The sequence below is a fragment of the Vipera ursinii genome (genome assembly GCF_947247035.1).
Source record: "Vipera ursinii genome assembly, chromosome: 14".
In the NCBI taxonomy this organism is placed as follows: Eukaryota; Metazoa; Chordata; class Lepidosauria; order Squamata; family Viperidae; genus Vipera; species Vipera ursinii.
Genome location: NC_139527.1, coordinates 457,911 through 484,251, shown reverse-complemented (window position 1 = coordinate 484,251; position 26,341 = coordinate 457,911). Strand labels below are relative to the sequence as shown.

Sequence of the window (26,341 nt, the reverse complement as noted above, 5' to 3'; positions counted from 1 at the left end):
ACAGCATTCAAAATATTATGGCACTTGTTTTTTATACATGTTAAGATTTACATATACACACACTAGCAGGATATTTTACACACACACACACACACACACACACACACCACGCTCCACAGTCTTCACTTAGCTGTGGTTTTAACATGGAGGTGGGGAGTTTGTCTCGAAGCAGCTGTGCCCCCATTCTTGCCGGGGCCCTGGGCAAGCCAGGCCCTCTCCGGCTGCAGGCGAGTCCTCGGGGCCAGGTGGCAGAGCAGCCTGTGAACAGAGGCTGTCTGGGGGAAGGCCAGGCTGTTGGCTGCTTCACCCGTCATTCTCTCGGGGGCTGCTGTGCAGCCTTGGCCAAGCAGCTGCATTCGCTTGGGAGCTTCTAATTCTCACTGACTCGGGGGGGGGGGATGACCACTGGAGAAGCTACCCCCAACTTCTCCCCCCATTTTTTTTTTTGCATTGACTGGCCATTGTGCCTTGACCGTGTGCCTTCTTCATTCTTCATACAAAAAGGCCTGCTGTGCTGTAACAAATGGGGATGGCGTGGCAGATGCAGAGCGCCTGCAGGAAGAGGGGAAGCCGGCACAATGGGTTGCCCGAACAGATCTCCCTCCCTGGCACAGCCCCAACTGCCAGTGGGGAGGCTGGGCGCTCACTGACCGTGCTTGGCCACCTCTCTTGCACAGGGCCCCCTTTTCTGGCCAGGCCTTCCGCAGGCACGCTGGAAAAGACCCTCGTGCATCCGTATCAGTGGGGCAGGGAATTTTTTAAAAAAGAGCAGGTAACGAGAGCTATCCATACTGGGGAAGGCACGAAGCCTGCCAAGGCATAGTTATTTCGCAAAAGCACTTTCCAAAAAGTCCAGCGTGAGGAGCCCCCGGGGGGGCCTGCCTGGCTCTTTTTCAGATGTGGAGGGGCCGTTTCTTCTTCCTTCCAATCGGAGCCACGAGCATCTCCTGCTCCCCAGACAGACCGAGCAGGAAAGTGGGGTGTCCTCCTGACTATTCCCTGTATCTCAAGAGATGGCGGGGTGCTGCTTAGTGGTTCAGTATTGCCAAAGCAACGGCACAGCAGGATTCCAGGGCAGATACCCGAATTCTGATCTGGGCATCCGAGTTCGCAACAGGTGTTAAGAGCGCAGGATTCAAACCTCCCTCGCAACAGCAAAAAAGTCCTGGAAGATGGTGATGGCTGACTCAAGATAAACTTCCAGCGCACACGCTCTATGCCGGCAAATACAGAGCACCAAATAAGGCAGTGGATTACAGCAATCCTGGGAAAAAGTCTTAGAAAAAAAACATGCAAAAAAATTAATACTGAGCTTCCTTTAAAAAAATGGCAATGCACTGCTTTAAATATTCCTGTAAAAAAGAGCATCCCCTGAAAACCTGAACACAGTTTCCAAGACAACAGCAAAAGCTGTGCCGGAGCCCGCTCAGTTGGCGTTCTCTTTGGTTGTGATGGTGACGAGCTGCTTGGCAGCCTTGGCAATGTCGTAGGCGCACTGGATGACCTGCTGGGTGACCAGCTGGACATCGGCCGTGGAGCAAGACTCGGGCGGGAGGGCCTTCGCGCACTCGGAATGCAGGCGGAAGGCACTGGAGGTCAGCAGCCGCAGAGGGGTGCGCACCAGCTCCGTTGGCGGCTTCTGGAAAAAGACGGGGAACGCTGAACATTTTGGCCGACCTGGTTTCCCACGGGGCCTGAAAAGGGTAACCTATGGATGCAGCCAGGGGCAAAGTTGTCCTGTGGCCTCCCGCCATGCCAGCGAGGGGGTGCCACGGATTCAGCTGCCACCAGCCTTCCCCAGCCAGACACGGGAAAGAGGCTGGGAAGGGCCTTCTTACTTTTGTTACTTACTTTTGGAAAGAGGGCTGCCATCTCAGTGACGGCCAGATGAATCCTCTCCGAGCAGGGAACGTAGCTGCAGGGGGGAGAGGAGGCGGATGAGTCTTCCCAGAAAAAGGGGTCTTGTTCCCAGCCGACCCACACGGCAGATCTCCGGCCTCCCCAGCTCACCTCTCGTGCTTGCTCTCCTGAGCCGCCCGCAGCAGCTCCTGGATATTCTTGGTGATCTGCTCGGTCTTCCGAATCACGTCCTCCGTGCTGGGGAAGCCAGAGCTGGGGTGGGCCTCGGGGTCCTTGCCCTCTGGCCCAAGGCCGCTCCGCTGCCTTGCCTTCCTGATGAGCCTGCCAAAAGGCACGTGCTGCAGCCCCAGACCGGCTCCCCCGGGCCCCTGGCGGCTCCATCTCCTCCCCAGAAAGGCAGAGAGTAGCCCCGTCTCTCTTGGGCCCAAGCTGGCCTGTAAAGGCCTCAAGGGAGTCCTTCAGTGGAGCCTCGAAATTACCGAGGGTCCTTGGCCCTTACCCTGTCTCGTCCAGCTCCAGGCCAGGGGCGGTGTTGTCATAATCCCCCTCGGGCAAGCTGCTCTGTTTCTCCAGTCGGGACATCTGGAACGGAGAGGGAGAGGGGAAAGATGGGAGTCCACCCACTGATGGAGGAGTCAGGCCGCAGCCAGAGGCAACCAGGCGCTCTCTCCCTCACTGCCGCCCGCCTCTCACCCCGGAGGGAAGCGGGCAGCCAGTCCGGCCTTTTGCCAAGGCTGGGAATCACCAGGTTTTGCGGGCTAGGGGAGTCTGGAGCTGCTGCAGAGGCCCTGCGGGAGCTGCCTGGGCTGGGGCAGCGGAGAACGAGGAGCCTTCGCCACAGAGATCCCCCGATTCCCTGACGGGGAAAGCGCAGGCAGGGCCGACAGCTGAGCAAAGGAGCTTTGGCAGCGACCGCAGAGGAATCGGGAGGCGACAGGGCAGCTGCCTTACTCACGTGGAAAAGCTGGAGCCGGGGGGCGGTGTGCTCCTCAGGGGGCAGGTAGGGCTTCTGGGCGGACCCCGTCTCGTACATCGACATGGGCCGGCTGCCGCGCAGGGAGGGCCGGCGCACGGAGGGCCTGTCTGCGTACTCGGAGCCAGCCGGAGCCGGGTGGGGGTTGGGGGTGGCCTGCCGTCGGAGGCTCGTGTTTTCGCTCTGCAGGGTCTGAAGCTGGAATGAAATGTGGAGTCGTCCCACACGCCTGGCTTCATTTTTAAAGACCAAGGACCAAGGAGAGGGGGATTTGGCAGCCGCGTTTCAAGGCCGGGCAGGGCTCAGCAGCTCCCACAACGTCTCCAAGAGACGGTGGCTTGAGCAACATTTCTCGAGTGAAGGACGCTTGTGTGGAACAGCGAGAGACGAGCTGCAAGCCGGGACGGGAAGTGTGGAAATGCCGAAGCCGCAGTGGGGGAGGGAACGAGAGAAGCAGGAAGCGCCGAGGCAGAAGGAAGCCGGCGCACAGCCCATTTCCTATAAGGCCTTCAAGCGGAAGGACCCAAGAGGGCGAGTGACTACAGCGCCCAACCGCCAAGCGGGCCCTGCTCTGCCCATTAGGCTCATCCCCAAGGGATGAACACTTAACGTCGAGCATCGAGCATTTAAAGAAGCCGCCCACAGCCTCCCCACTGAGGAAAAGGGACCCAGGGGTGGGCTGCGTAGCGCCTTCTCCCCCTCTGGAGAGGCCACAGAATCCCGCCCTCCCAGGCTGCTGCTTCGGGAGGCAGATTCTTGCTGGGAGGTGGGACTGCAACTTCAGGGGGATCCTCAATTCTCTCCCCAACTCACCCCCCTCCCTGCGTATCTGAAATACGGAGAGCGGCACCCGAAGCGTGGCCCAGGCCTGTATCCCCTGGCAGAAAGGATGGGGATGGAATGATGGCGGAAGAGAGGAGGGCGTTCAGTTTCTCAGTGCCTGAGGAAAGACACCCCCCCCCCGCAAAGGACCACCAAAGAACTTCCTGGAGTTCCCCACCTCCACTGGGCGGGGCTGGGGACCACCACGCTTCCTCTTTCTCTTCAACACAGGAACCTGCACCCGCTGCCGCCTCTGCCTGGCGATCTGCTCGCTGCCCTGGGCAGGCTGTGAAGCGGCCCAAGAGCCCGACTACAGCAGAGGAGTTCTGGGCCCACCTCCCCAAAGGGCCACAGCCTGTCAGCTGGAGAAAAGCAGGGAGGACGGCAAGGCAAGAGAGGAAGGAAGGAAAAAGAGGCCGAGAAGGAGGAGGAGAGCAGAGAAGAGGGCCCTCGGGATACCATTGGCATGTGGGAATCTGAACTCGCCTCCTGTTCCAAGCTAAATCGCTCACCGGCCCCCTAAACACCACCTTCAAACCCCAGGCAGCCTCCGGCAACCTGGGGCTCCTCTAGCTGGGTGGTCTTTCATTCCCATCATCCCCTGCCCGTAGAGCGTAGGGCTGCACCCGCAAGGGGTGGGGGGAACTCAGCCTCGGGGGAAACGCTGCTCCAGGCGGGCCACCCTTTTCCCTGCACCAGGAAGAGCCCTGGTGATTCTGCTCAACCGGCCGGCGGCCGAAGAGGCGCAACCCTGCAGGGCGGGCAGGGTGTGGAGGGCTACCTTCTTCTGCATGGTCCTCAGCTCATCGCTCAAGTTGACGTTCACCTTCAAAAGCTGCTGGATTTTCGCCTCCGAGGCCGCCAGGGCGTTTTTCACCTGCAGGTATTCCTGGGCAGTGATGGGGCCGTCAGACAAGTCGGAGTCCAGGCTCTGCAAAAAGCCCACCCACCCCTTTTACGCCTGCACACACACTCTCCCCCACCCACCCGCTTAGAGCGATGTGCCCCAAATTAGACAGCGTTCAGCTGAGGAGATTCAGAGACCTCGTGAGGGCTCTCGCTAGAATGCAAGAAAGATAGATGGCTGCGCTTCAGAATCTCGGGGGGGGGGGCTCGGTCTCAACTCTTTCCAGGGAGCACCCCCCAGAGCCTCCCCAGCCCCCCCCCAGGCTGCCATCGTCTTCACTTACCTTCTGCCGAGAGGCCTTCCCTGAGCTCATTTCCAGATCGCCTTCTTCGTCGGAGGCAACGCTGTCGTAGTCAGGCTGGTCGGCCTCTGGACCGTGCTGGCAGTTGACTGACTTGAGGATCAGCTCCACGTTTTCTAAGACCAAAGAGAGCAACCCTGCAGCGGTGGCCACTGGGAAAGGCCTTGGCAGAGGGGGGCTTCCTCCCAGGGGACCCTCCTTCCCTCGAGGCCCTTCTGGGCCTTCTCTCTCCTTGGTCCTTTTCCCCCAGAGCTGCTCCCGCAATCCCCCTCCCTTGCAGGCCGTCGTGTTGGCCCCAACGCCTCCAGAGCCACGATGGGAGTGGATCCTTCCGCCGCCCACCGGACCACCTCTTAAAAGCTGGGCTGCAGCTCCCAGGGGGCTGGAGGGCTCACCTGTGGTACTTGGAACAGGGTTCCCCTGCTGCCTTCGCTTGGCATCCCCCAGGATGTCAATCACCAGCGTGGCAAACTCGTGGGCATTGAAGCGGGCCAGCTTCTGCCTTCCCTGGAAGCACAGAGGAGGACAGCCTGTCGGGGTCCTTCAGGGCAGCCGGGACACGCGGGGCAACTGCTCCAGCCCACCCAGGGTGGGGTGCAGAGACTTGGGGCTCTCCCACCCAGGGCGGGGAGGAAGCCGACTCTCCCTTTTAACTCCAGAACCCCGCCCCCCCCTTTCTAATGGCTGCCCGCAGCATCTTGGCATGGGAAGACTGGCCCTGAGGCCCCCCCCTTCCACCCCAGACTGATGGATTTGCAAGGCCCAAGTGGATGAATGCTGCCATTTTTCAGCTGGGGGAAAACTCAGCCCTGCAAGCAAGCGGAAAGGGGCGCCTGCTGCTTCTTGTAACTGCCGGAGCCCAGAGAAATCACCGGAGATTCGCACCTGGTTCCTTGTCGAGGAGTACTCCGGATTGACAGGAAGGAAAGGGACCACAGTTGTCTCAGTGACCAGTGTGCTGTGGTTCTGGGTCGCAAGCCACACTGTTGGTGCGAGGAGGAGGCAAGGTCAGGGGCGTGTAGCGTTCCCTTCTTGTTAGCTGCCCTTCCCCAAATCCCAGCCTTTCCCCTCAGCAACAGAAAACCCCTCCCTCCGTTGCTACTCTGGACCGTGGCTTCATTCTGGATCCCAGCAAGGCAAAACCGGGGTGGGGCGAGAGGTGGAGTGGGGCCCTGCAGGCAGCTACCCCAGCTGTGGGCAGCCCCACCAGAGGAAAGCACCTGCGTCTGTCTCCCGCCTGTCCACCTCGTCGTAGACGTCCATGGCCAGCTCTTCAAACAGGCGATTGCTCAACTAAAGAGGAGGGAGGGAGGGAAGGACCGAAGGGTGAGGCTGGGCCTGCCAGAGTTCCTGGGGACTGAGACAGGGCCGGCCTAGCCTTTGCGGTCCTCGGCTGCGGGCTTTAACCAGAAGCAGCCGCACCTCCTTTGGGAAACGTCTGAGAGCCAGGAGGGCGGCTGCAGTTCTGGACCGCCCTCTTTTCCCAGGGCAAACGGTGGGATGGGGGTCCCAGGGAGGGAAGGGAGCTGGGGAGGGCGGCAAGTAAGCTTCCCTGCCCACCTTCGAGGCCAAAGTGGAGAAACGAGCAGACTTACCAACTGAAGCTTCTTCTTGGCTGCTTTGGCCAGCGCCGAGACGTCTAAGCTGCTACGAAAACAAACAGCCCTTCAGAACATGAAGCCTCTTCCCCGGAAGAAAGACCAGAGCTGGGCAGAGTCACTGAGAAAGTGTGCGTGCGTGTGTGCGAACGCGAAGGGGTCAGGTAGGCTTGCTCGCGCTTTCTTGAACTTCCTAAATCACCTCCGTGCCTACAGCCTCTCCCCCTCCCCCAAACAACCGACCCCGGTTTGGTCTGGGCGGTGATGCTTTGCTGTCCCGCAAGCCTTATCTACCCACCCCCGACATGGTAAGACAGCGGCTGTCCCCCCCTGCAAGGCATCACCCCCATTTCAAAGCCCCAGAGGAGGTCCTGAGGCAAACCCTGGTCACACAGGAGACTCCAACACGCACAACTGAAAGCAACTTTTGATTTTGCCCCGCTAAATCATTAATTTGAATGAGCTGTTTTATCTTCCTCTCTTGTCTCGTCTCCTCTGGCTCCTGTACAGGCAGCTCAGGCTGCAAGTCAACATCGCCCAAGCAAAAAACGTTGCAGAAGCAGGAGGCGGCAACCTAAAAAACACACTTGCAGCTCCCTTCGTTCCCAGGATTCGGGGCTCAGCACTAACATGAAAAAGACTCTGTGATTATTCCTACCTTATCGTTCTAAACTGTGTTTATTTTGCTCTTCCCAGCCCAAAGAGCTAAAGTAGCCCGCCCAGTCTGATCCTGCTGGCTAAGGATAATGGGTTGGGATCGACATACTAAGAGGCGCCAGACTCGGCTCTCTTCTCAGCAGCTGAACAAACGCGCGTTGAAGCCACAATATGGAAGCCAAAAGACCGCACATTTGGGCCGTTGCTCTTGGAAATAGTTTTACCAAAAATTCTCAAGGTCCGAAGCCAGGTTCTTACCTGTCTGCCATCTGAGGTATAATGAAATGCTGCCTGCCTTTGTGATCTGAAAAGAACATTTCAAAAGCGCATCAGGGAGGTGAAACAGCAGGCCTCCTCCGAATCTGCCCACCTGGACTGAGGGGCAGAGAAAAGGGGTGGAGTGGCCCAGTTCAAGCAGAGAGGACAACCGGGATCCTGCCAGCCCATAACATCCAGTTACCTGGTTTTCTGCCACAGAGATAGAAGGCCAGCCGATCGGTGAGCTCGTACTGTATTTCCACCAGGCGCTCGGCCAGCTCATGGTGGCCTCCTTGCCTAGTGGAAAAAGGGGTCAGAGAGGCACTCGGAACTCACCGACATGGGGCTCCTAGGGGATAACAAACGGGGGGGGGGGTGCTGCCCAGCTCCGTTCTTAATTGGATCCTCTTCTGCTATTCTCTCCAAGGGGCCTCTGCTCTAGGGGGAGGTTTTCATCCCTAAAGGCCAGAAGAGTCCCCAAACCTGCCCTTTGGGCAGTGGCTACCAAGAGACCCTCCACTGGCAAAAAAGGGCTCACCTTGCATAATCCACCGGTGTCTTCCCACAGGAGTCTGGGGTGCCAGGATCAGCTCCATACACAGCCAACAACTCAGCTTGCAAAATCTGCCCAGTCTTGGCAGCAACATGAAGTGGGGTGTTCCCTTTCTCCTACAGAAGGGGCCAAGAGAGCTGGCTCAGCTGCAAGACCTCCACTCCAAACCCGTTTGGGGCTACAGAAAGACCCTCCGCCGTTCTCTCACCGGGTGGAAGAAGTTGGCCTGTGCTCCCAACGAGAGAAGCCTCAAACAGGTCTCCAAGTTGCCAGTCCTGACACTGGAATGGAGTTGCTGGAAGCAAAGGCAGGAGAGGCCTCAGGACCGTCTAGCCCCAAGCTTAACGCTTCACTAATCAGCTGAAGTCACGCACGATGGCACCTGGAAGACCGGACATCTTGGGCCCTCCCGCCATCTGCCCAGGGGTGAATCTACCTTGCTGAGGTCCTTGGCAGTCACACTATCGTCATCCCGGCACGGCAAGCGATGAACAAAGGCCAGCATCTGATATTTTGCCCGAATGAATTCTGCCTTGTTGGGGCTGCAGGAGGCGAAAGAGGAAAAGGCTGCAACGCAAGAGCCCAGGAAGGCCGGAGGGGTCTCTCCTGCTACGGACCAGAGTGGCAGGGGAGGGGGCAACACGCGGGGGAGGCAGAGACGGACAATCACGAAAGATCAACTGGTAGAGCTGCGACCAAGCCAGGAACAATCCGGCCAAGCTCTTCATCCTCAGGGCATCCCCTGATTTGGCGTAGGTGGGACGGCAACCCTGAGTTTCTCATTGTGTGGAGACTGAACTTCAGACCAATCACAAAGCGAACAATCTGCACATTCCCAAAAGTGGCTTCGCAGGGTGTACACTTACTGCACTCTGTCCTGAGGGTTTGCTTTGCGCCGCCCGCTCAACACTGAGGCTGGGTCCAGTAGCGAATGCTCCCAAATGGAATTGGCACCATTGTTGTATAAGGTTTCCACCATCTGCAAAACAGAAGACAAAGCACAAGCTCTGGAGCTGACTCTTCTCGTCCTCCACGGTGGCTTCGTGGCTGAAGGAACTTTCTCTGAAGCGAGGCAGTCGGAACAGCATCGCTTGACGTTTAAAAAAGCACTAAAAGATGCTTCCTTTTCCCAGCCTCTGAATCCTTTACCCGTTACTCCATCATCCTCAGTTGTTTTACGCCGTGCCCAGGAAACCTTTAGCTATAAGAACAGAGCCAGCGAGTCTACTATTGCTAGCTGCAACGAGCGCCGAAGACCAAGCGTAAAAGGAGGAGGCCTGGCACGGGCAGCCCTGCCTTCTGGGCCGCAGCAGGAAATCCTCTCCAGGCGAGTTTCTCAATCTCGGTGACACGAAGAGCGGGGTGGGCGGGTGGGGGGCCTTCACCACCCAGAATTGTCCAGCCGGGACGGGTGGACTCCAACTGTCAGGGGAGGGCAGGGAGGGTCGCCACCCTCTAAGCAAGCCCCTCCTCCCCCTCTCCTCCTGGGCCGGCCCTGTGTCCCCCCCCGTACCCCCCCCCGGTACCTGCAGCAGCGTGGCGGGCCAGGCCGTGTGCTTCAGGTGCCGCACCTGGGAGATGTGGCGGCCGAGGCTGCGGTGGACGCTGCAGCACTCATCGCACAGCAGGACGCCGCGGTTGACGGAGGCCCAGGTCGGCTCTGCCGGGGGAGGAGGAGGAGGAAGGGAAGCCGGGCGGCGGCGGCAGCTCCGGGCTCAGGGGACCCTCCCGCCGGCCGGGGAAGCCCTCCCTCCCTCCCTCCCCCCTCCCTCCGCCGGCGGGGCAGGGCGCCAGGGGGCCGGTCCGCGGGGCCCCGCCCCAGAGATCCGGCCCGGCGCCCCCTCGGGCCGGCCGAGGACCCCGGGAGCCGCGGTCCGCCGGGGGAAGGGCGCCGCCGCTGTGGCGGCCGCGGGGCGCTCTGCACGAGCTCAGGGGCCCCGGCACCGACCCCGGGCGGGGCTCCCCTTCCCGGGCGGTCGCCCCCTCCCCGCCGCGCCCCCCGCGGCCTACCCGCAGCGCTGCAGTCCGCGCAGACGTCGCTGCTCCGCAGCCGCTTGGACATGGCGGGCCGGGGTCGCCGCCGATCGCAGGTCGCCCTCCGCCCCGCCCGTCACGGAGCAGCCTGGCCGCGCACGCGCACGCCGTCGGCGCTCCTCGCCGCGCAAGCGGCGCCCTTCGCCAAGACGCTTCCGTACGTCGCGGGGACCGCCCTCGCGAGGGGCGGGCCGCCGCGGACGCCGTGCCGACGCCGGCCGAAGGGAGGCGGGCGCGGCCATCTCTAGGGCGGGCAAAACCGCCGCTTGCCAGAAAAGAAGCGAAAGAGGAGTGGGAGAAATTGCCCGCAATTGAATCCTTAACTCTCCCTAAAACCGGAAAACGCTACGCTCTCTTTTCCCCAAAGAAGCGTCCCTTGCCAGGTCTCTTCGGGACCCGCTTCCGCGGGCTGCCCTTCTCCAAAATGGCCGCGAGCGGGAGGAGCCGCGGAGGCCGACGGCGCCCTTCGTCAACATGGCGGCCGCGCGAGGAGCGGGGCGGCCGCTGCCCTGTCCCAAGATGGCCGGCCGGGCGTCACGGGGAGCGCCGGGGCGCGGCGTCGCAGGGCGGGGCTCCCTCCTTCCGGGCCCGGCGAGGGCGGCGGAGGGCAGCAGGCGGGTCGGTGGTCACCGGCCGGGCCATGGCGGGCCGGGCGGCGTAGGAGTCGGGGCCGCAGCATGAGCGTCGTCGCCCGGTTCCCGCTGCACCTGCTGGTCTGGCGGAACGACTTCCGGCAGCTGGAGGCCGCCCTGCAGGGCCAGGTAGCGCGGGGGGAGGCGGGGGCGGCGCTCAGGTAGACTGCCGCGGGCGCCGGGGCTCGGCCGGGGCCGTCTCAGCCGCAGGTGCTCTTCTCTTGCAGCTCGCCCCACGAGCTGAAGCCGGAGGCGGAGGTAAGGGGCGCGGGCCTCGCATGCCGGCCGCGCTCGCATCCGTGCCGTCCGGGCGCTCATCGTCTTTGTGCGCATCCCATCCGCCGAGAGCACACCCATCATCCGCGGCCGGGGAGGCCGCCCTCTCGCGCCCCCCCCCCCGTGTTGCCCGGGAACGGCGCGCACGGGGGAGAGGGAGGCCCCCACGCCAGTCCTGGCCGCCCCCTCCCCAGCAGGGCACCCCGTGGCTGGCGCCTGCTGTGGCCGGAGGCGGAAGGTCCGGCTGGGGAGGAGCCGCCTTTTCCCACTCCCCAACCCCCCCCCTCCAGGCCTGGATGGGATCAGGAGGAAGAGGAGGAAGACCCCTGCCCGCTCTGGGAAGTGGCTTCTCCTTCTCCCACTCCCCCAATTCTCCCCAATCTGGGGAGGAGGAACACCACCCCCCGAGAAAGGGCTTCTCTTGGCCGAGGGAAGGAAAGTGGGGAGGGGTCTCCCGGTTGCTGTCTCATCTCTGAGCTTGCCTGTCTGTGTGTCAGAGCGAAGCAACGCCATCTCAGGGCTGGAGCTGCTTCCGTAGGTTTCATGGTGTGTCTGGAAAAGAGTCACCGTCCCGTCCGTGACCGTGATAGGCTCGGGGGGGTCCTCAGAAGAGCTCTCCCTCTCCTTTTCCCAGGATGTCGACCAGCAGGATCCGCGCGGGCGCAGCTTGTTGCACCTGGCGGTCTCCTTGGGGTATGTGGAGTCTGTCCGCGTCCTGTTGCGGCACAAGGCGGATGTCACTAAGGAGAATGCCCAGGGCTGGACAGGTGAGCCTCCCCCCACCCCAAGCAAGAATCCGAGCAGCTGGCAAGGAAATGGAGGTGGTTGGAGACCAGAGCTAAATGCTTGGGCCGTAGGGCCCAAGACTGATCTCCTATAGATTGCAAGCGCTGCTTCTCTCCTGTAGATTTAGCTCTGTGTTTCTTTCTGCCAGTCTTGCACGAGGCCATCAGCACCGGCGATCCGGAAATAGTCCACATGGTCCTTCAACACCGTGACTACCAGCAGACGTCCACCACTCTTGGTGGTGTCCCTGAATTGCTTCAGAAGATCAGTGAGGTAAATTGAAGAACAGAAAAGAATAAACAATCTGGGTGAAAGCCTTTTGGGCCTTCCGTTAGCCTCCATGTTCTAAGGTCCTTGTTTGCTAGGTTGATTAAATCTCTCCTGAAAGCCATAAGGCTTTTACGTACCCAAGAGTCAGCCTTTGGGCTACTTTTGAGTACACACATTCAGATTTGTGCCATCAGCTGAACAACATTTCCGTTCCTCAAAATTCCATGAAGGGGAGGTACTGATTTCTCATCCCTTAATGCCACAGGCTCAATCTGTAGAGCTCGTTGCAAGCCAAATCATGTTTTCTCCTCCTCGTTCCCCTTTGATTCTTGTCTTATTTGCTCCCAAAGACTCCAGACTTTTACGTGGAAATGAAGTGGGAATTCACCAGCTGGGGTAAGCCTGAATTAACTTGCCACTTTTTGTTTGTTTATTTGCCCTCTTGGGCCAGGCTCACGCTATCCCTCTCAGCCTGGGAAACTGGCGTTCGTTTTGTGAGTTGTGCTGATTCCTGTGGCCAATCAGCATCTTTTAGCTCTTCTGCTCTCCCTGCGTCTCCCGACAGTGCCGCTGGTGTCCAGAGTTTGCCCCAGTGACGTTTGCCGCATCTGGAAGAGCGGTGCAAAGCTGCGAGTGGATATCACCTTGCTGGGCTTCGAAAACATGAGCTGGGAGCGAGGGAGACGCAGCCTGATTTTCCGAGGGGAAGGTGAGAAGTGTCAGAGTTCCCGGGGGCGGGGGGGGGGAGGAACCCTAACCCCTTTACCAGCCCATCCCACTTGGCTTTCCAGATACCGGGCACTGGGCTGAGCTGATTGAGGTTAACCACGATGACAGAGTGGTGGCGGCCGAGCGCTTTGAGATCACCCAGCAGATGAAGCGGCTGACCCTGGACTCCATGGTGCCCAAGAACAAGGAGGTGGAGCGGCGGCTGACCTCCCCCATCCTCAGCACCTCCCTGGACACCAGGAACATCGCCTTTGAAAGGTAGGGCAGGAAGGGGCCCTGGCCCCCCCAAGAGGTGCCCCAGGGTAAGAGAGCTTGAGGAGCGTTGAGTCACTCCTGGGCCCAGAATGTCAGAAGCCCAGAGGCCTGGAAACAGATGTTTATCTTGCAGAAACACCTCTGGCTTCTGGGTCTGGAAAACGGAGAGGAGCGAAGTGGTGAACGACTACGAAGCCAAGGTGAGAAGCCGCCCGGCGTCTGGCACAGGGGCCCCCTTGGCCCTGCCAGCAGCCCCCCTCGGGGTCTCGTTCCTTGGCTCTGAGGCGGCCGCCGTTGGGCTGCCTGGGCAGATCTCAGCTGCTTCCTCCTTTCTCCAGGTCTTCACGGCCAACAACGTGAACGTGGTGACCAGGATCCGGACAGAGCACTTGACTGAGGAGGAGAAGAGGAGATACAAAGGTAGCCTTGCCCAGGGTGACTGGGGGCGGGGGTGCCTGGGTGGAAAGGCCCGGAGCTGGGGGTGACTGGCCGCTCTCCCTTTCTCCAGCTGATCGAAACCCCCTGGAGTCCTTCTTGGGCACCATTGAGCACGAATACGGAGCCCAGCAGGTGAGTCTGCCTTTGCCGTCCTCCTCCCCTCGCCCCTCCCTCCCGCTCTCAGCCCTTCCGGGGAGGGAGCCGCCCCTGAGGGCCGTCACGCTGCCCTTTCCCCAGGACCTCACCACGGAATTTGCCTCGACCAACAACCCGACGGCTCTGACGCCAGAGGAATACTTCGACCCTCAGTTCGACTTGCAGGACAGAGATATTGGCAGGCCGAAAGAAGTGACCGTTCGGACTCAGAAGTAAAGTATTGGTTCCCCGGGTTCTCTTCGTGGTTTGTCCCCCAACCTGATTATTCCCCCCCCCTTTCACTCCACCAGGAAGAGGCAGCACCCACTTGGATGAGGGAACATCTTGGTGGGGGGCTCCTGTTTCCTCATGGCAGAGGAGCAGCTCTCCTTTCATAACTCCCACCGCCCCCCTCCCCAATAGGATTGGGCCCCACCCATGCAGCAATCCTGCCCTTCTTGCCCAGATTTAAAGCCAATCTGTGGATGTCGGAAGAGTTCCCGCTGTCCCTTGTGGAGCAGGTCTCCCCCATCGTGGACCTGATGGCCAGGACCAGCGCCCACTTTGCTCGGCTGAAGGACTTCATCACCTTGGACTTCCCTCCTGGGTTTCCGGTGAAAATCGGTACGGCCTTTCGGCTCTGCGCTTCTAATCCGGAAGACATCACAAGCCCAACCTGGTGGCAGAGATGACCGGGGGCCCCGCTGCTCAGTTCTTCCTTTCTCCTCCACACAGAAATCCCCTTGTTCCACATCCTGAACGCTAGGATTACCTTCGGATGCGTAAACAGCTGCAGCACCCTGGAAGAGGCTTCACCCCAGGGCCCCGAAGGCCCCCGGGGGACCGCCGGTGAGGCAGCTGCTCCGGGGGCTGGGCTGGGAGAGTGGTCTGTAGCCCCTGGGCAAGGAGGGCGTCGGGACCTACAGTCCGTTCGGATTCCCAAATGTGTTGGCAGCTGTCCTGATCAGAGCCCTGCTCTTCCCTCCAGCTGCTCCGGCCTCCCCCTTTGTGGTGGACCCCTCCGTCTTCGAGATCCCCAAATCCTACCGGGTCCAAGACGATGGCCGGAACTTGCACGTGCAAGACGAAGACAACGAAATCATGCAGTTTGCCATCCAGCAGAGCCTCATGGAGTCTGGCCACAGCCCGGTGAGTTTCGGTCCCTGTCCTCCACATGGCCAAGAGCGTGGCCCATTAGGCTGCCCTTGGGCCTTGCCATTTCCCTGAGGCACCCAGGCCGGGCTTTATGTTGCAACCAAAGACCACAGAGGCCCGTTTGGGGATTGCTCTGAAGGTGGGTCATCCGGGGATCAAGGCGCCCTCCTCACCTGAAGCTGCAGGGAGAGGGACGAGCTCCCTGTGACCTCTGTGTCTCCCCAGGAGCTTCTGGGGCCAGCCTTGAACGGGGACGTCTCCTACTCCCAGGATCTCCACCTCCACTATCAAAGGTGAGGCCGAGAGCCAAAGGGTGCCGGCGGCCTCGCCTGCAGTCCTCCTTGGGGTTCCGCAGGGGTTCACCTAGGCCAGCGGGGGCACCCCGGGCTGGTGTGCGGGAGGGGAGCCAAGACCCGTCTCTCTCCTGGCAGAGCGAGCCCTCCTCCTGGCTCCAGCCCAGCTCGCCTCTTGGCAGCTGCCACCTTGTCCAGTTTGGTCTGTCCCCCGTTTCCACCCCCCAAGTATCAGTGTTGGGGAAAACGTAGCAGGGAGACCCTCCCCCAAGTCTTAAAGCTGCCAGGTTTGGAGACCCCTGCTCTAGCAGATCCTGGCTGGGGGCACCTTATCCGGCCCGCCAGGGTAAGCGCTCCTCTCCCCCACGCAGGGCCCTGCAGGAGAGCCTCCTGGCAAGCAGCGGGAACCACCCTCCGCTGCGTGGTTCTTCCACCTTCGACCGGGATCTGCAGCTGGCCATGGTGCTCTCCCTTCAGGAACAGCAGGAACGGGAGCAGCGGAGGCAGCAGGAGGAGGAGGAGCAGCTGAAGGAGGCTCTCCAGCGCTCCCTGCTGGAAAAGTAGTGGGATGCCCGCCTGGGCACTGGACGGGCAGGCCAGGCCAGGCCCTCTTCCACAGGGAGGGAGCTCTTCCGCTTGCCCACCCAAGCTTTCAGCCCAAAGATCTGCCCGTCTTCCTCTGTGCTGAAGGGGGCAGCCCAGCTTCCTTCACCAAAGCCTGTTCTGAAGGGGTGGCGGACTCTTGCCAGCCTCGAAGAGGGGTAACCTGAGCCAAGGGAGGGGCTTTCTCGGCGTCAGCTCCTCGCCTACCAGAGATCCAGCAGATGTCAGGTGTCCTTCAGTGCCCGCGTGCCTTGGCCCGTCTGCCTCCACCAGAGTGCTGCTCCCTTCCCTTCTGACTGCTCCAGCCGCTTCTCCAGTCTCTGTAGCCTTCCCGTGCCCCTCCCTCTCGTGCCCCTCCTAGCAAATCGGGGGGGGGCTTGTGTTTTTAAATAAAGTGGGGGCAACTCCTGTCTTGGCTGAGCTCCTTACCTGAAAAAGAGGTGAGCGGGCTGCTCTTTAGGTTAAAGAAGAACAGGTCTTCTGGAAGCCTTTCAAAGAGGCCGATTACAGAGACACTGCGGTTCTGAACGGCCAAGAAGATTGCAAAGTTTTCTGTCAAGCTGCAGTTTTAGGAGGGCATGATCCGACTGCTGGATCAGAGAGCAAAAATTAGGAACTGCAACATTGTTTTGGTGGTTCTGCTGGCTGAGATAAGGCCAGATTCCCACAGGACTCGCCCTAAGATGAGATGGAGATCAGCTAAGCAAACCCACACTGACAACTCTTTTATTACGGACCCCAAAGTAGCCAATACACACCAGGAAAATCCCGTTAGGGCTCAAAAACAAAAGTACAGAATCATAAGAAATGCCAGCAGCAACGTGGGCAAACTGGGGGGGGGAGCGTGCTTTCCCTGCACATCTTCGGCCTGCTGGAGATCGCTTGAGAGAGAGAGAGGCCCTTAGCTCTGTTAAGGAGGTCCAGTCGAGCAAGTCACCCTGATCTCGTCCAGCCCACTGGGGGGAGCGCAGCAGCAGCAGGCCAGGCGATGGGGCGGAAGGAGCTTCCCAGGCTACCTGTGGCAGATCGGCCAATACACGCACACAGCCAGCAGGACAGTGGCGACCAGCCAGGAGGCCCAAGACATTGCCCAGCAGAGCTGGCGGAAAAAAAGGGGTCAGTGGGCCGGGCAGGCACCGCGGAGGAATCTTGGAAGACGCCCCAGAGATCCGCCACCCACAGACGCCTGCAGAGCAGAGGCCATCGTGGAAGCAGCCCCCTCCCCAGCAACTAACAGTAGGAAGGTTAAGGGTCTGTGAGCCCCCGCCAGGGATCAAAAGCCCCCACTGTGCCCAGGAGACATGGAGGTGGGGGGAGAATAATTCTGGGAAAAGCGGGTGCTGGAGAGTTGACTTGGGAGGTGGCCAGCCCATCCAACGGTGCTTGGCTGTTGTTTTGGGGTGCTCAGCAAAGAACAGCCTGTGTTTTGGGGGTAGCTCCATCAAAAATTAAAGGGGGGCCGGCACGTCCACCATCTCCAGGGACAGCTTCTGGGCAATCTCTGGCCGAAGACACAGGGCCAGGCGCTGGAGGGGGGGCAAGGAGAGAGAGGTGGGTTTAGTGTTCGGAATCAACTGGGAAAACCCCCCACCCCCCGAAGTCCTTAGGATCCTGTTTCCCTGACCTGCTTCAGAGAACCGGGGGTCCAGACCAGCTTGTAGACCATGTAGGTGGGAATGCAGAGGAGGGAGGAGACCCCGATCAGGTGTCCCAGCCTGATGCTCCACACTGGATACTCGTAGTCGAACAGCACGAGGGGGGGCTGGTCCAGGAGGGAGCTGATGAGAATGAACTGGGCAGAGCCAGGGAGGAAAAGGAGGAGGAAGTCAGGTGGGCAGGATGCCATGCAGTTCTTTTCTTCCACCCAAGGGGACGGGTGCACTGGGTAGCAACTGAGGCTGTTGGCCCTGGAGAGAGCTAGGGGTACCTCTGCCAAGACTGCGGTTTGAAGCACAGCAAGTTTAACGTCCCATTTACAGACTGGGGCATCCCGTACCCCTTTCTCATGGAAATGCCCCAGTTGGCTCCCCAAGAGGGCTGTGACCCACATATCTGGTTCCTCTGAAGGCTGGTATTGTTGGGGAGGGGGGAGTTAGGAAACGGAGCTCTTTGGCGCCTGGTGGGGCGATCAAAACTCAATACCTTCCCAATAGCCTCTTCTCTTAGGGCCAGGTTTTGTTCCTAACTCATGGGGCATAACCGCGCCTTTCCTCCTGCTCCCTCACTCGCCGCCATCTTCCCCACATTTGGGGGATGTTCAACCAAAACCATTGGGAGGGGCAGCGAATGGCCCCCTTGTGTCCATTTCAACCTCAGCCAGTGGGTGGCATAAGAAGCCATGATGGGGGAAGGGCCCATTACGCACCGCTAAGGTGGCTGGACTGACCACTCTCCAGCACACTTGCCAGTACAGTCCCGGCCCAAAGCCCAGCATGGCCTTCACGTCGCTGCAGAACTGCTGCATTCCTAGGAAGGAAGCCCAAGCCGTTCATCGCTGGGTTGCCGGCTTCGGCTCTGGCAAAGCCCAAACGTTTAAGTCTATCCGAGTGACCTTTAAGGAGCTGGGCCCTGTCCCTGGGCCGTTGGGGTCAGAAATGCTCAGAGCAAAAGGGGAGGCTGCTTTTAAAGTCCGAAGGCAGCAGGAGGGTTGGCAGAGACGACGGGAAGAAATTCTGCTGGGCTTTTCTCTGAAGAAGACCCATAAAGGGGCGCTCCCTCTACCAAATTTGGGAAACTCTGAAGGTGGCACTGAAGATCTTATAGAGGCTCCCCCCCCCGCCGCCAAAGGGTCACACAGCATCTCCTCACCGTAGAACCAGGAGACGGCAATGGCTTCCAGGAACACCACAGCTAAGATGGAGTAACCAGCCCCAAACTCTTCCAGGAGTTTCACGATGTAGGGACCTCCCTGGATTGGAACACCAGTAAAGAGCCTGCTGTGAAACTGGAAGAGGGGGGCTCTGATAGGCTGCAGGCCCCCAGAAGAGCTGAGTTCGGAGCAGCCCTTGAAGGTGGACAATACCACAATGCTGTGGCTGGCCTTTAGGGTGCCACTCTGCCCTTTTGTGGTGGGTTCTAGTAGGGGGAGTGCCACAATCAGCTCACTTGGGGGCTTCCAGCTTGCTTCACCCCACCCCCATTATAGGAGCAAAATACACTCTCTGCAAATAGCCAGCCAGCAATATAGTCTCTTTCTTGCAGATACAGGAGAAGTGCTGTTAGCCACCCTCTGCCTGCAGCTGTTTCAGGGTCCTCCAATATCCCAGCTGGCCTTTCTGCTGCATTAACCACAGAGGTGTTGCCTGGCCCTGAGGTCAAGGGGTCAAGGAGCGCCCGCCGTCCCCATAACTCACATTGGTCAGGGTGGCCAGGGAGCCCAAGAAGCAGACGGCGCTGAGTCCCAGCACAAACAGCTGACGATGCTGGCCCAGCACTTGGGGATACTCGTCCATCAGGGCAGTGATCACGGCTTCCAGGCCCCCAAACTGCAAATCCCCCCCAGGAGAACACAGTCTGAGGACACGCAGGGCTGCTCCGTTCACTTCAGAGCAATTCTGCCCTTCGAAAAGGTTGTGGACATTGAAGAGGAAACAGCAGATTGCTTGGAAAACAAATTGGGAGGTGCGGACTGTTTTCTCCACAATTTCTGCCTTGGAAACATTTCCACACGGGGCCTCTTTTTTAAGACAAAAGGATGGGCAAGTGCCACAGTAAGGTACATAAGGAAGCTGCTTTCGCGCAGCATGTAACGTGGAGCCCCACCCTGTTGCAGGACAGTAGTCGAGACAGTCTCCTGGCCTGGCCTTACCGTGCTGTCCAGTCCCAGCGTGATCATCATGAGGAAGAAGAGGACGGCGAAGAAAGAGGATCCGGTCATGTTGGCCAGGGCTTCTGGGTAAGTGATGAAGAGGAGGCTGGGTCCTGGAAGAGACCCTTGTGATGGCACCACAAGCAGGCCAATTCTGCACGCAGCCGATGGGCCAAAGGGAGGCACTCGAGAGAGAGAGCTCTCTGGGGCCTTCCCTGCCCCCCCCCCAAACAGACTCTTGGGTAGGTGCAGCGAGGGGACCAAGTGGGACCTGCCGGCAACAACATGAGCGAGGTGCAAGGCTGGCTTTCTCCAAAGCAGGGAGCCAGACATAAGCAAGCCCCCTGCAGCCGAGGGTGCCCCGTTCCTTGAATCCAGAGTTAATTCAATAAAGTTTGGTTTAGTTCATCTCCGGCAAGCCTCTCCTGAGAGCAATGGCACTGGGGCAAGACGGGGCTCCCTGGGCAGGTCAGGAAGCGTTGCCCACTCGGCCCCGGGACGCCAGCCGAGGGCTACTCTTGGTCATCACCAGGGGAGGAAGCTGTTGCAGCCCCTTTGGCCCCCCCAGGAGGCCATCACAAACCTTGGTCCTTTGCAACGTCTGCAACTTCCATGTGCCGCATTTCGGCCATGTAGCCCAGGACGGTGAAAATGACGAATCCCGAGAGGAAGCTGGTGAAGCAGTTGACCAGGCTGGTCAGGATGGCGTCTCTGGAAAGGAGTGACAGAGCCGTGAGTCCCCCAGACGGACGTGCCAGCTGGGAGAAGAAAAGGATTGTGCTGGCCTCCTAGAGAAAGAAGGGGGCCAGCCGGCTGATAGCTAGGGCCCAATCGGTTGCTCCGCCTTGGGATCCGCCCGCTGCCCTCTTCGGCAGCCCTGCAGTCCTCTTTGCCCCCAGCGCAGCAACCCACCTGGGGCTCCCACCTGGCACAGGTGCGAGGCGGCACCCTGGCACACTGGAAAGCCTGGTCAGGCTGATCCCCTGCCGGCATCAGCCTCCCAGATGTGCAGCTGCCCGACAGAGCGATTCGAGGGAGAAGGGCGAGCTGCTGGGCTTGAACCCTCACCGGTAACAGTTGTTGTTGAACGGGTTGTAACTGGCCAAGGCGAGGAGGACTCCAAATCCAGGGCCCAGCGAGAAGAAGATCTGGGCAGTTGCATCCACCCACACCTGAGCAGAGGAAGGCAGGGTGGCGCCGTGAGGCCCCTCTTGGAGGGGAGGGGGAGGTCCGTGTTCCTGCTGGCAGGTGCTGCCCTGGGACAGGTGCCTTAGGCAGAAGGAGGGCGCCAAGAAGCCCCTTGGAGGTTCTGGCCAATCTCTCCCTCCCCGCCACCCCCTTGGCGGTCATGAAAATGCATCAGTGCGTTTGGAGAGGTAATTATGGGCAGGAAGTCCATTGTCAATTCGGTAGGAAAGCAGGGCACCCTAATCAATTCCCCCGCAGACAGCAAATGACATGTGTGATTCAGTTCCTGATTTGCATTTCTAAGGGTGCCAAAGAATAGCAAGGGAAAGAACGACTCCCCCCTCCCCCCCAACTGGCCTTCTGATCTTCTGTGTGAGGAGGGGGAGTTGCCAGATTGGGGGCCTCTTTCTTGTGGATCTGCAGGAGAGGGGAGGGTGGGGAGGGTGGGGAGGGGGAGCCACGGGGGCAGAGCCCGAGCAAGTGGCCCTTCGCACACCTAACTGGAGTAAAAGCAGCTAAAGGCAGGGAATCTGGGATGAGGTAGATCTCAACGGTACTGCAGGGAGAACGAAGGTTTGGCTTCCTTCTGATCCCCTTAGAAAAGTCAGGATTGTGTTGGAATTGGAGAAGGGCCAGTGCTGGGCCAGCCAAAGTTGCGGGGGGTCCCCACTGCTCTGGCTCAGCTTCCCGACGCAGCAGAAGTGATTTTTTCCACTGACTCCTGCTGGGAAAAGCCAGAGCGCACTGAAATTGGGACCCTTGGTGGGTCCGTCCTGCCTGCTGAGCCCCACAGTGGGAGGAGGAGTGAGCCCCTCTCTGCCTCTAGATCCCAGGTCCTTTTGCTACCTTCTCTAGGTACAGCTCCTGGGGAGAAGAGCCTGGCAATTACAAAGCTACGTGCAGAAACGTACGGCCACGCTCCTCAGCTTCTGCCAGTCGGGTCGCAGGTAAAAGACAATCCCTCTCCAGGCCCCTGGGAGGGTTGCCCCACGGATCAGCAGGATGAGCAAGACGATGTAGGGCAGGGTGGCCGTCACCCAAACCACCTGGAGGGAGAACCAGGCTGTGAGGGGGGGCGCAGGATTTGGGCCAAGCGGCTCCCCCCACCCCTCCCTGGGTGGGCACTGGCCAGGCTGCCCTGGAGGAGGCGTCAGAGCCCCACAGACACGGCAGCGGGGCCCCACACAGCCCACACCTTCCCGGAGGTCTTGACCCCCTTCCAGAGGCTGAAGTAGACGATGGTGAAGATAAGGAAGAGGCAGAGCAGCAGCTGCCAACGGATCTTGCCCACATCGGAGAGTCCGTGCGAATTCTGCACCTGCAGGACGTGCCTCCTGCAGCAGAGAGAAGCTCTTGGTCGGAGAGGGAAAGAGAGCCGGAAGGATCGCCGTTGCTGGCCAAGGACCCCAGGAGGAATTCCAGCAAATTCACCCATGGGGGTAATTCCATCCAGGTGCCCTCCGTCTTGGCTCGTGCCGTGCCAGCCGTGCCGCCTAAGGAACCGGGCCTGGCTCTGTTCCCAAGGTCAGTTGGCTCCTGTCAGGGCTGCCGAGCCCCCCCCGGCCCCTCTTACATGTAAAACTCCTCGGCGGGGGACTTGGAGAGGTTGGTCCAGGACACGTTGCCAGCATCGAAGTAGCTGAGGCAGCTGGGGGTGTTCCAGGGGTTGCTGCAGCTGGCCCAGGGCAGGGTGGGGGCAAAGGAGGAGCAGAAGTAGAAGAGGGCCCAAGCGATGATGGTGTTGTAGTAGAAGGCCACGTACAGGTTGATAACGCAGATGGCGAAACCGATGCCTGCCAAAGGAGAAGACGGACAGGCAGAGGCGGCCCCCAGACCCATCCTCTTCGTCTCCAGGCACCTCATGCAAACCAGCCAAGGGACCCAGAGGCCGCTTAGCCTGCGTTTCTCTCAAGCACCGATTCACTTACCCTCTTCCAGAAAAACATTGAGACTGCCTCTCACCTGGGGGGGGGGAACCCTGACCTCCTCAAGCCCCCTCTTCCTTAGGGATCCTAAATCTTTAGGCAGATGTGCAGCTGTCTGCAGGCGCCCTGCCCTCCTCCCTTTTGGAAGAATTTCTGCTGTTCAGCTGGCTGGTTACCTTTAAAGATGGGGCAGATGTTCTTCCAGATGGGTATGGCTCCAACCCGGTGGAATTGCCCGAGGGCCAGCTCCATGTAGAAAAGGGGTACCCCTCCGAAGATGGCCATCAGCACGTAGGGGATGAGGAAGGCTCCTGGGAGAGTAAAGGGGTGTGGAGGGTGGGGGTGCAGCGTCCTCTCTTCTCTCTCTCTGGCCGGCAGGCTCACCCCCCCCTTGCCCCCGCCTCCGCCATCTCTCTCAGGGAAAGCCAACTTCAACTAGTCGTCACATTAAGAGGCTTCGTGAAGCTGCCTTGCTTCTCCCTAATTACTTTTGTATGTTTTAAAGGAGCGCTGTGGGGGAGGCATGGTTTGCTCCCCACCAGCTCCTCCCAACCTCCCCTTTTCTTAAAGCAGCCACTTGCCCACAATGGAAGAGATCCAGACTGTCCTCTGATTTCTCTGCATTCATGTGGTCTAGAAACATGCACAACCGTGCCACATATTCTTATGGCACAGCCGATGCGTCCATGGCAAAACAGGAAAATGCTGCAAGCTAAATTAATAAGACAAGCTGAAAAGCACAGACACCCAGCAGCGAGGAAGGCGAACAGCCACCCGTGTCCTGGGAAGATGCTCGGAAAGAAGCAGGTCTCCAGGCAAGACCCCGGCTGGGCACCAGACCTGCCTCGCTCTGGGGTGTCATTCTCTGCCTCTGAATGGCCCCCACCAGCTCCCAGAGGTGAACTGGAAACTGCGCTTCAGGCTCATTTACGAAAGGCATTCGGTCACTTTTCCTATGCTTTTCCAGAATTTGTTTTAGAAATCTAAAGGAAACATTGGACAATTTGGATACAGAGATTCAATCAGTGTTTGATTAATTTATTTCTCCCTCGATTTATTTCCATTTATTTTTTATATTCCCCTTTTGTTTTGTTGTGATCATTTGCATATATTTTACTTCACAAAAATCCCTAGTTGCTGGCAAATAGGGAAGAAATGTAAGAAAGAATTAGAGGAAAGAAGAAAGCAGTAACTTGCAGATTGCTAAACTTTGGTGTTGTGAATTAAATCCATAATGCCACAAAATAATGGTAAAACCTGTTTGCAACTTTACCACATTTTGGTTGATCTGCACTAAGCAGTGCCTTATTTCAGGTTTTATTTTTCCAAAGGGGCCAAAGAGAAACTTTATTGCCCACCAATGTCTGTTTGTGTGTCTCCCCCGCAATGCATTTCAGTGAGGTTGAAAATAAACACCATGGACAGCTCCCCAATCCCCAAAAGAGAGAAAGTACCATTATCTAGAGTCTGAAATATTTACGTGTGTCTGTGGGGAGGTTTTAGACCCAGGAAACTCTCCAGAACAGCAGAACAATCTTCCTACAGTGGCAAACTTCTCAAAAGAAGCTACGCTGACACTTTCGTGCTTAGGTTTTCAATGGGAAACACCCCCCCCCCCATTTTTCTGGGTCTTTCTTCCCCATTCTAAAATCCAGGCTTCCTAGTTGCTCTGGCAGAGAAGAAGGTGAGCTCTAGGAAGGAATGGAAGCAGAGAGACCCTCACCCAGAATTATAGCCCCCCTGAGGGCTGCCGGGGAAGGGGCTCCTTGCTCAGGGTGGAAAGTTCACCTCTGCCCCAAATCTGTGCCCAGCTGACGGACCCCTCCTTACCCCCGCCATTCTGGTAGCAGACGTAGGGAAAGCGCCAGACGTTGCCCAGGTCGACGGCGAATCCTACCACGGACAGAAGGAAATCCACCTTTTTGCTCCAGGTGTCCCGGGGGTCCCTCTGGTCAGGCAGAGAGCTGGCCCGGGTGGTCTCGGAGCCAGCTGGCCTGGCCAGGCAGGCAGTGGGAGAAGCGGACATCGCCCCCAACACCCCAGCTGGGTCTGGGCTGAAGACGTTGGCGGAGGACAGGCACACCCGGGAGGAGGGCCAATGCAGCAGGCGCTAGGAAGGCTTGCTCACTTCAAAGGGAGAAGGGCAGGGGGGAGGAGACAGAGGAGGAGCCCCCCCCCCGTTCCTGCCCTTGTCTGGCTCCAGGAGCAAGAGAGGCGCAAGGTGGGTGGGGGGCCTGGGTCTGCCCACACCCACAGCTGCGCAGCCTCTGTCTGGGGCCTGCAAGGCAAAATAGGTGGGTGACCTTTCCTTCTTCTGAGTGGGGATGGGGTCTGGGGCAGCGATGGGGCTTGCCCAACTTGAGAGCCCCATTTCGGCCCCACAGCCTGAGCCCCACCAAGCAGGAGGGCTGCTGTGCTGCTCCACCCTGCTGGGTCCCAAACCCGCCCAGATGTAACTCTGATGCAGGATCCAGGAGAGCCTGGTCAGCCCCTGCTAGGGGCAGCATTGGGGGTCTTTTGCCTCACGGAACTGGGTCCCATCCTGGCCCAGCAGGGATTAAGGAATTGCCAGAAGGGGAAGGTGACAGGAGAATTTGCTTTCTCCCCTTTCAGAATAACAGAATTGGGAGGGACCTCGGAGGTCTTCTAGCCCAACCCCCTGCTCAGGCAGGAGACCCTGGACTATTCGGGACGAACGGATGTCCAATGTCTCCTGAACACACACACCCCCCCCCCCCCGTGACGAAGCACCCACAACTCCTGGATGAGTTGCTCTTTCACCTCGGCTGACTTCTGGTGCTTTTCTCCTGCACATCAACTTGTCAGGCAAGTCTTGGAGGCTGGGTTAGGGGAGCTGTCCTTGGCCTCCGTGCAAGGACGTCCAGAGGGGCAGCTGCCTTTCCAACCGGGGACCCTCCTCGGACCCTGCTGGGGATCCCGAAGCTGCGGAGAAGCCTCTGGAGACTGCCGGCGAAGGGAAGGACAAGGGCCCCGGCTTCCCCTCCCTCTGCTCCACTGGATGCTCACACGGCCTCGCTTTCCGGCAGCCCCGGACCAGCAGAGGAAGTGGGGCCCCACCGAGGGGTGGCTGATTGCACAGATGCCCAGGGCTCTCTATTACGGCGCAGGCAGCCCCTTTTCACGCCTGGGCAGCTGCCTTCCCTTCTCCTCTGCCACCTGTCAGCCGGATGTTCACATCTCCCTTCAGCCTCGACAGCTCCCATGTCTGAACGTGTCACTCAAGGGGCAGGCGGGGGAGGCGAGGCCCTCTTTCCCCCCGCTGGGCTCGGTGTGATTTCACGGAGCGTGAACCCTCGGCCGCCCCTGGACGCTCTGCCCTGGTCAGCCTGGGCCCAGGCCGGGTCAGCTCAGCCCCCTTTCGGCCCAGCCAGCCCCGGATGGCGGAGGCTTCCTTCACGCAACGCGATGGGATTGACAGGTGTGACCAAGTGGATGCGCATTTGCCTGGGATAAGTGAGTGGAGGTGTGTGTGTGGGGGTGCTGAGCAAGTCAAGCTGAGAAGGGCAAAGGCCAAGAAAGCCCCCATCTCCTTCCACCCTGCCCCCCAGATACGCCTGTCCTGTCCTGACACAGGTTGCTCCCCCCCCCAGTCTTCTCAGCTGTGTCCTCAGGGGTTGCAGATACCTGGAGAGTCAAGTTTGGAATTACTGGGGCTGGGGGGGGGGGCTGCCCTGCCCTGTCTCTCTGCCCGTCTGGTCCCTGGGATCCGCTCCAGAATCAGGCAGAGGAAAGAGGGGGAAGGCGGCGCTTGGGCCCTGCGTTCCTCCAAAGGAGGGCTAAGGAAGGGCTGCCCCCCTTCGGGCAGGGGAGGAGAACCTCGCCGGTTGCTTCCACAGACCCCGATCAAGGGGAGCGGCTGGGGCT

At 59.5% G+C, this 26,341-nt stretch overlaps 3 protein-coding genes across 6 annotated transcripts; 1 reads left to right on the top strand and 2 right to left on the bottom strand.

Moving 5' to 3' along the window:
• Positions 1-15: 15 nt before the first annotated feature.
• GIT2 (GIT ArfGAP 2) lies at positions 16-10,187 on the bottom strand. 4 transcript variants are annotated; one of them, XM_083373628.1, is made up of 19 exons: positions 9,940-10,187; positions 9,456-9,589; positions 8,796-8,908; positions 8,366-8,471; positions 8,138-8,224; positions 7,915-8,045; positions 7,579-7,673; positions 7,377-7,422; positions 6,459-6,510; positions 6,084-6,156; positions 5,749-5,846; positions 5,259-5,370; positions 4,846-4,979; positions 4,482-4,586; positions 2,816-3,031; positions 2,360-2,442; positions 2,011-2,241; positions 1,852-1,915; positions 16-1,639 (listed from the first exon to the last, which is right to left on the bottom strand). In XM_083373628.1, exons 1-19 carry the CDS (start codon positions 9,989-9,991, stop codon positions 1,427-1,429), a joined length of 2,145 nt encoding a protein of 714 aa, XP_083229754.1. In that variant the 5' UTR covers positions 9,992-10,187; the 3' UTR covers positions 16-1,426. The 4 variants fall into 4 exon arrangements, with proteins under 4 accessions (XP_083229754.1, XP_083229753.1, XP_083229752.1 ...); XM_083373627.1 differs by having other exon boundaries at positions 4,437-4,586; positions 6,459-6,507; positions 9,940-10,185; XM_083373626.1 differs by having other exon boundaries at positions 4,437-4,586; positions 9,940-10,184.
• A 14-nt stretch (positions 10,188-10,201) lies between these two features.
• On the top strand, positions 10,202-15,943 carry ANKRD13A (ankyrin repeat domain 13A). The gene is given in 17 exon segments (XM_083373631.1): positions 10,202-10,562; positions 10,565-10,585; positions 10,588-10,724; positions 11,506-11,638; positions 11,806-11,930; positions 12,278-12,323; positions 12,493-12,636; positions 12,719-12,914; positions 13,045-13,111; positions 13,250-13,331; positions 13,420-13,481; positions 13,587-13,717; positions 13,951-14,108; positions 14,220-14,333; positions 14,473-14,633; positions 14,865-14,932; positions 15,304-15,943. Coding segments are annotated over 17 exon segments (2,013 nt in total). The 5' UTR covers positions 10,202-10,387; the 3' UTR covers positions 15,497-15,943.
• A 253-nt stretch (positions 15,944-16,196) lies between these two features.
• LOC310646727 (sodium-dependent serotonin transporter-like) lies at positions 16,197-24,482 on the bottom strand (the record flags this gene model as incomplete). The annotated part of the gene is made up of 14 exons (XM_083373391.1): positions 16,197-17,061; positions 17,160-17,327; positions 17,901-18,001; positions 18,344-18,443; positions 18,889-19,020; positions 19,344-19,456; positions 19,927-20,054; positions 20,412-20,515; positions 21,443-21,577; positions 21,727-21,865; positions 22,105-22,324; positions 22,633-22,891; positions 23,010-23,089; positions 24,287-24,482. The coding sequence occupies 14 exons, from the start codon at positions 24,480-24,482 to the stop codon at positions 16,984-16,986; spliced, it is 1,953 nt and encodes a 650-aa protein (XP_083229517.1). The 3' UTR covers positions 16,197-16,983.
• Positions 24,483-26,341: the final 1,859 nt, after the last annotated feature.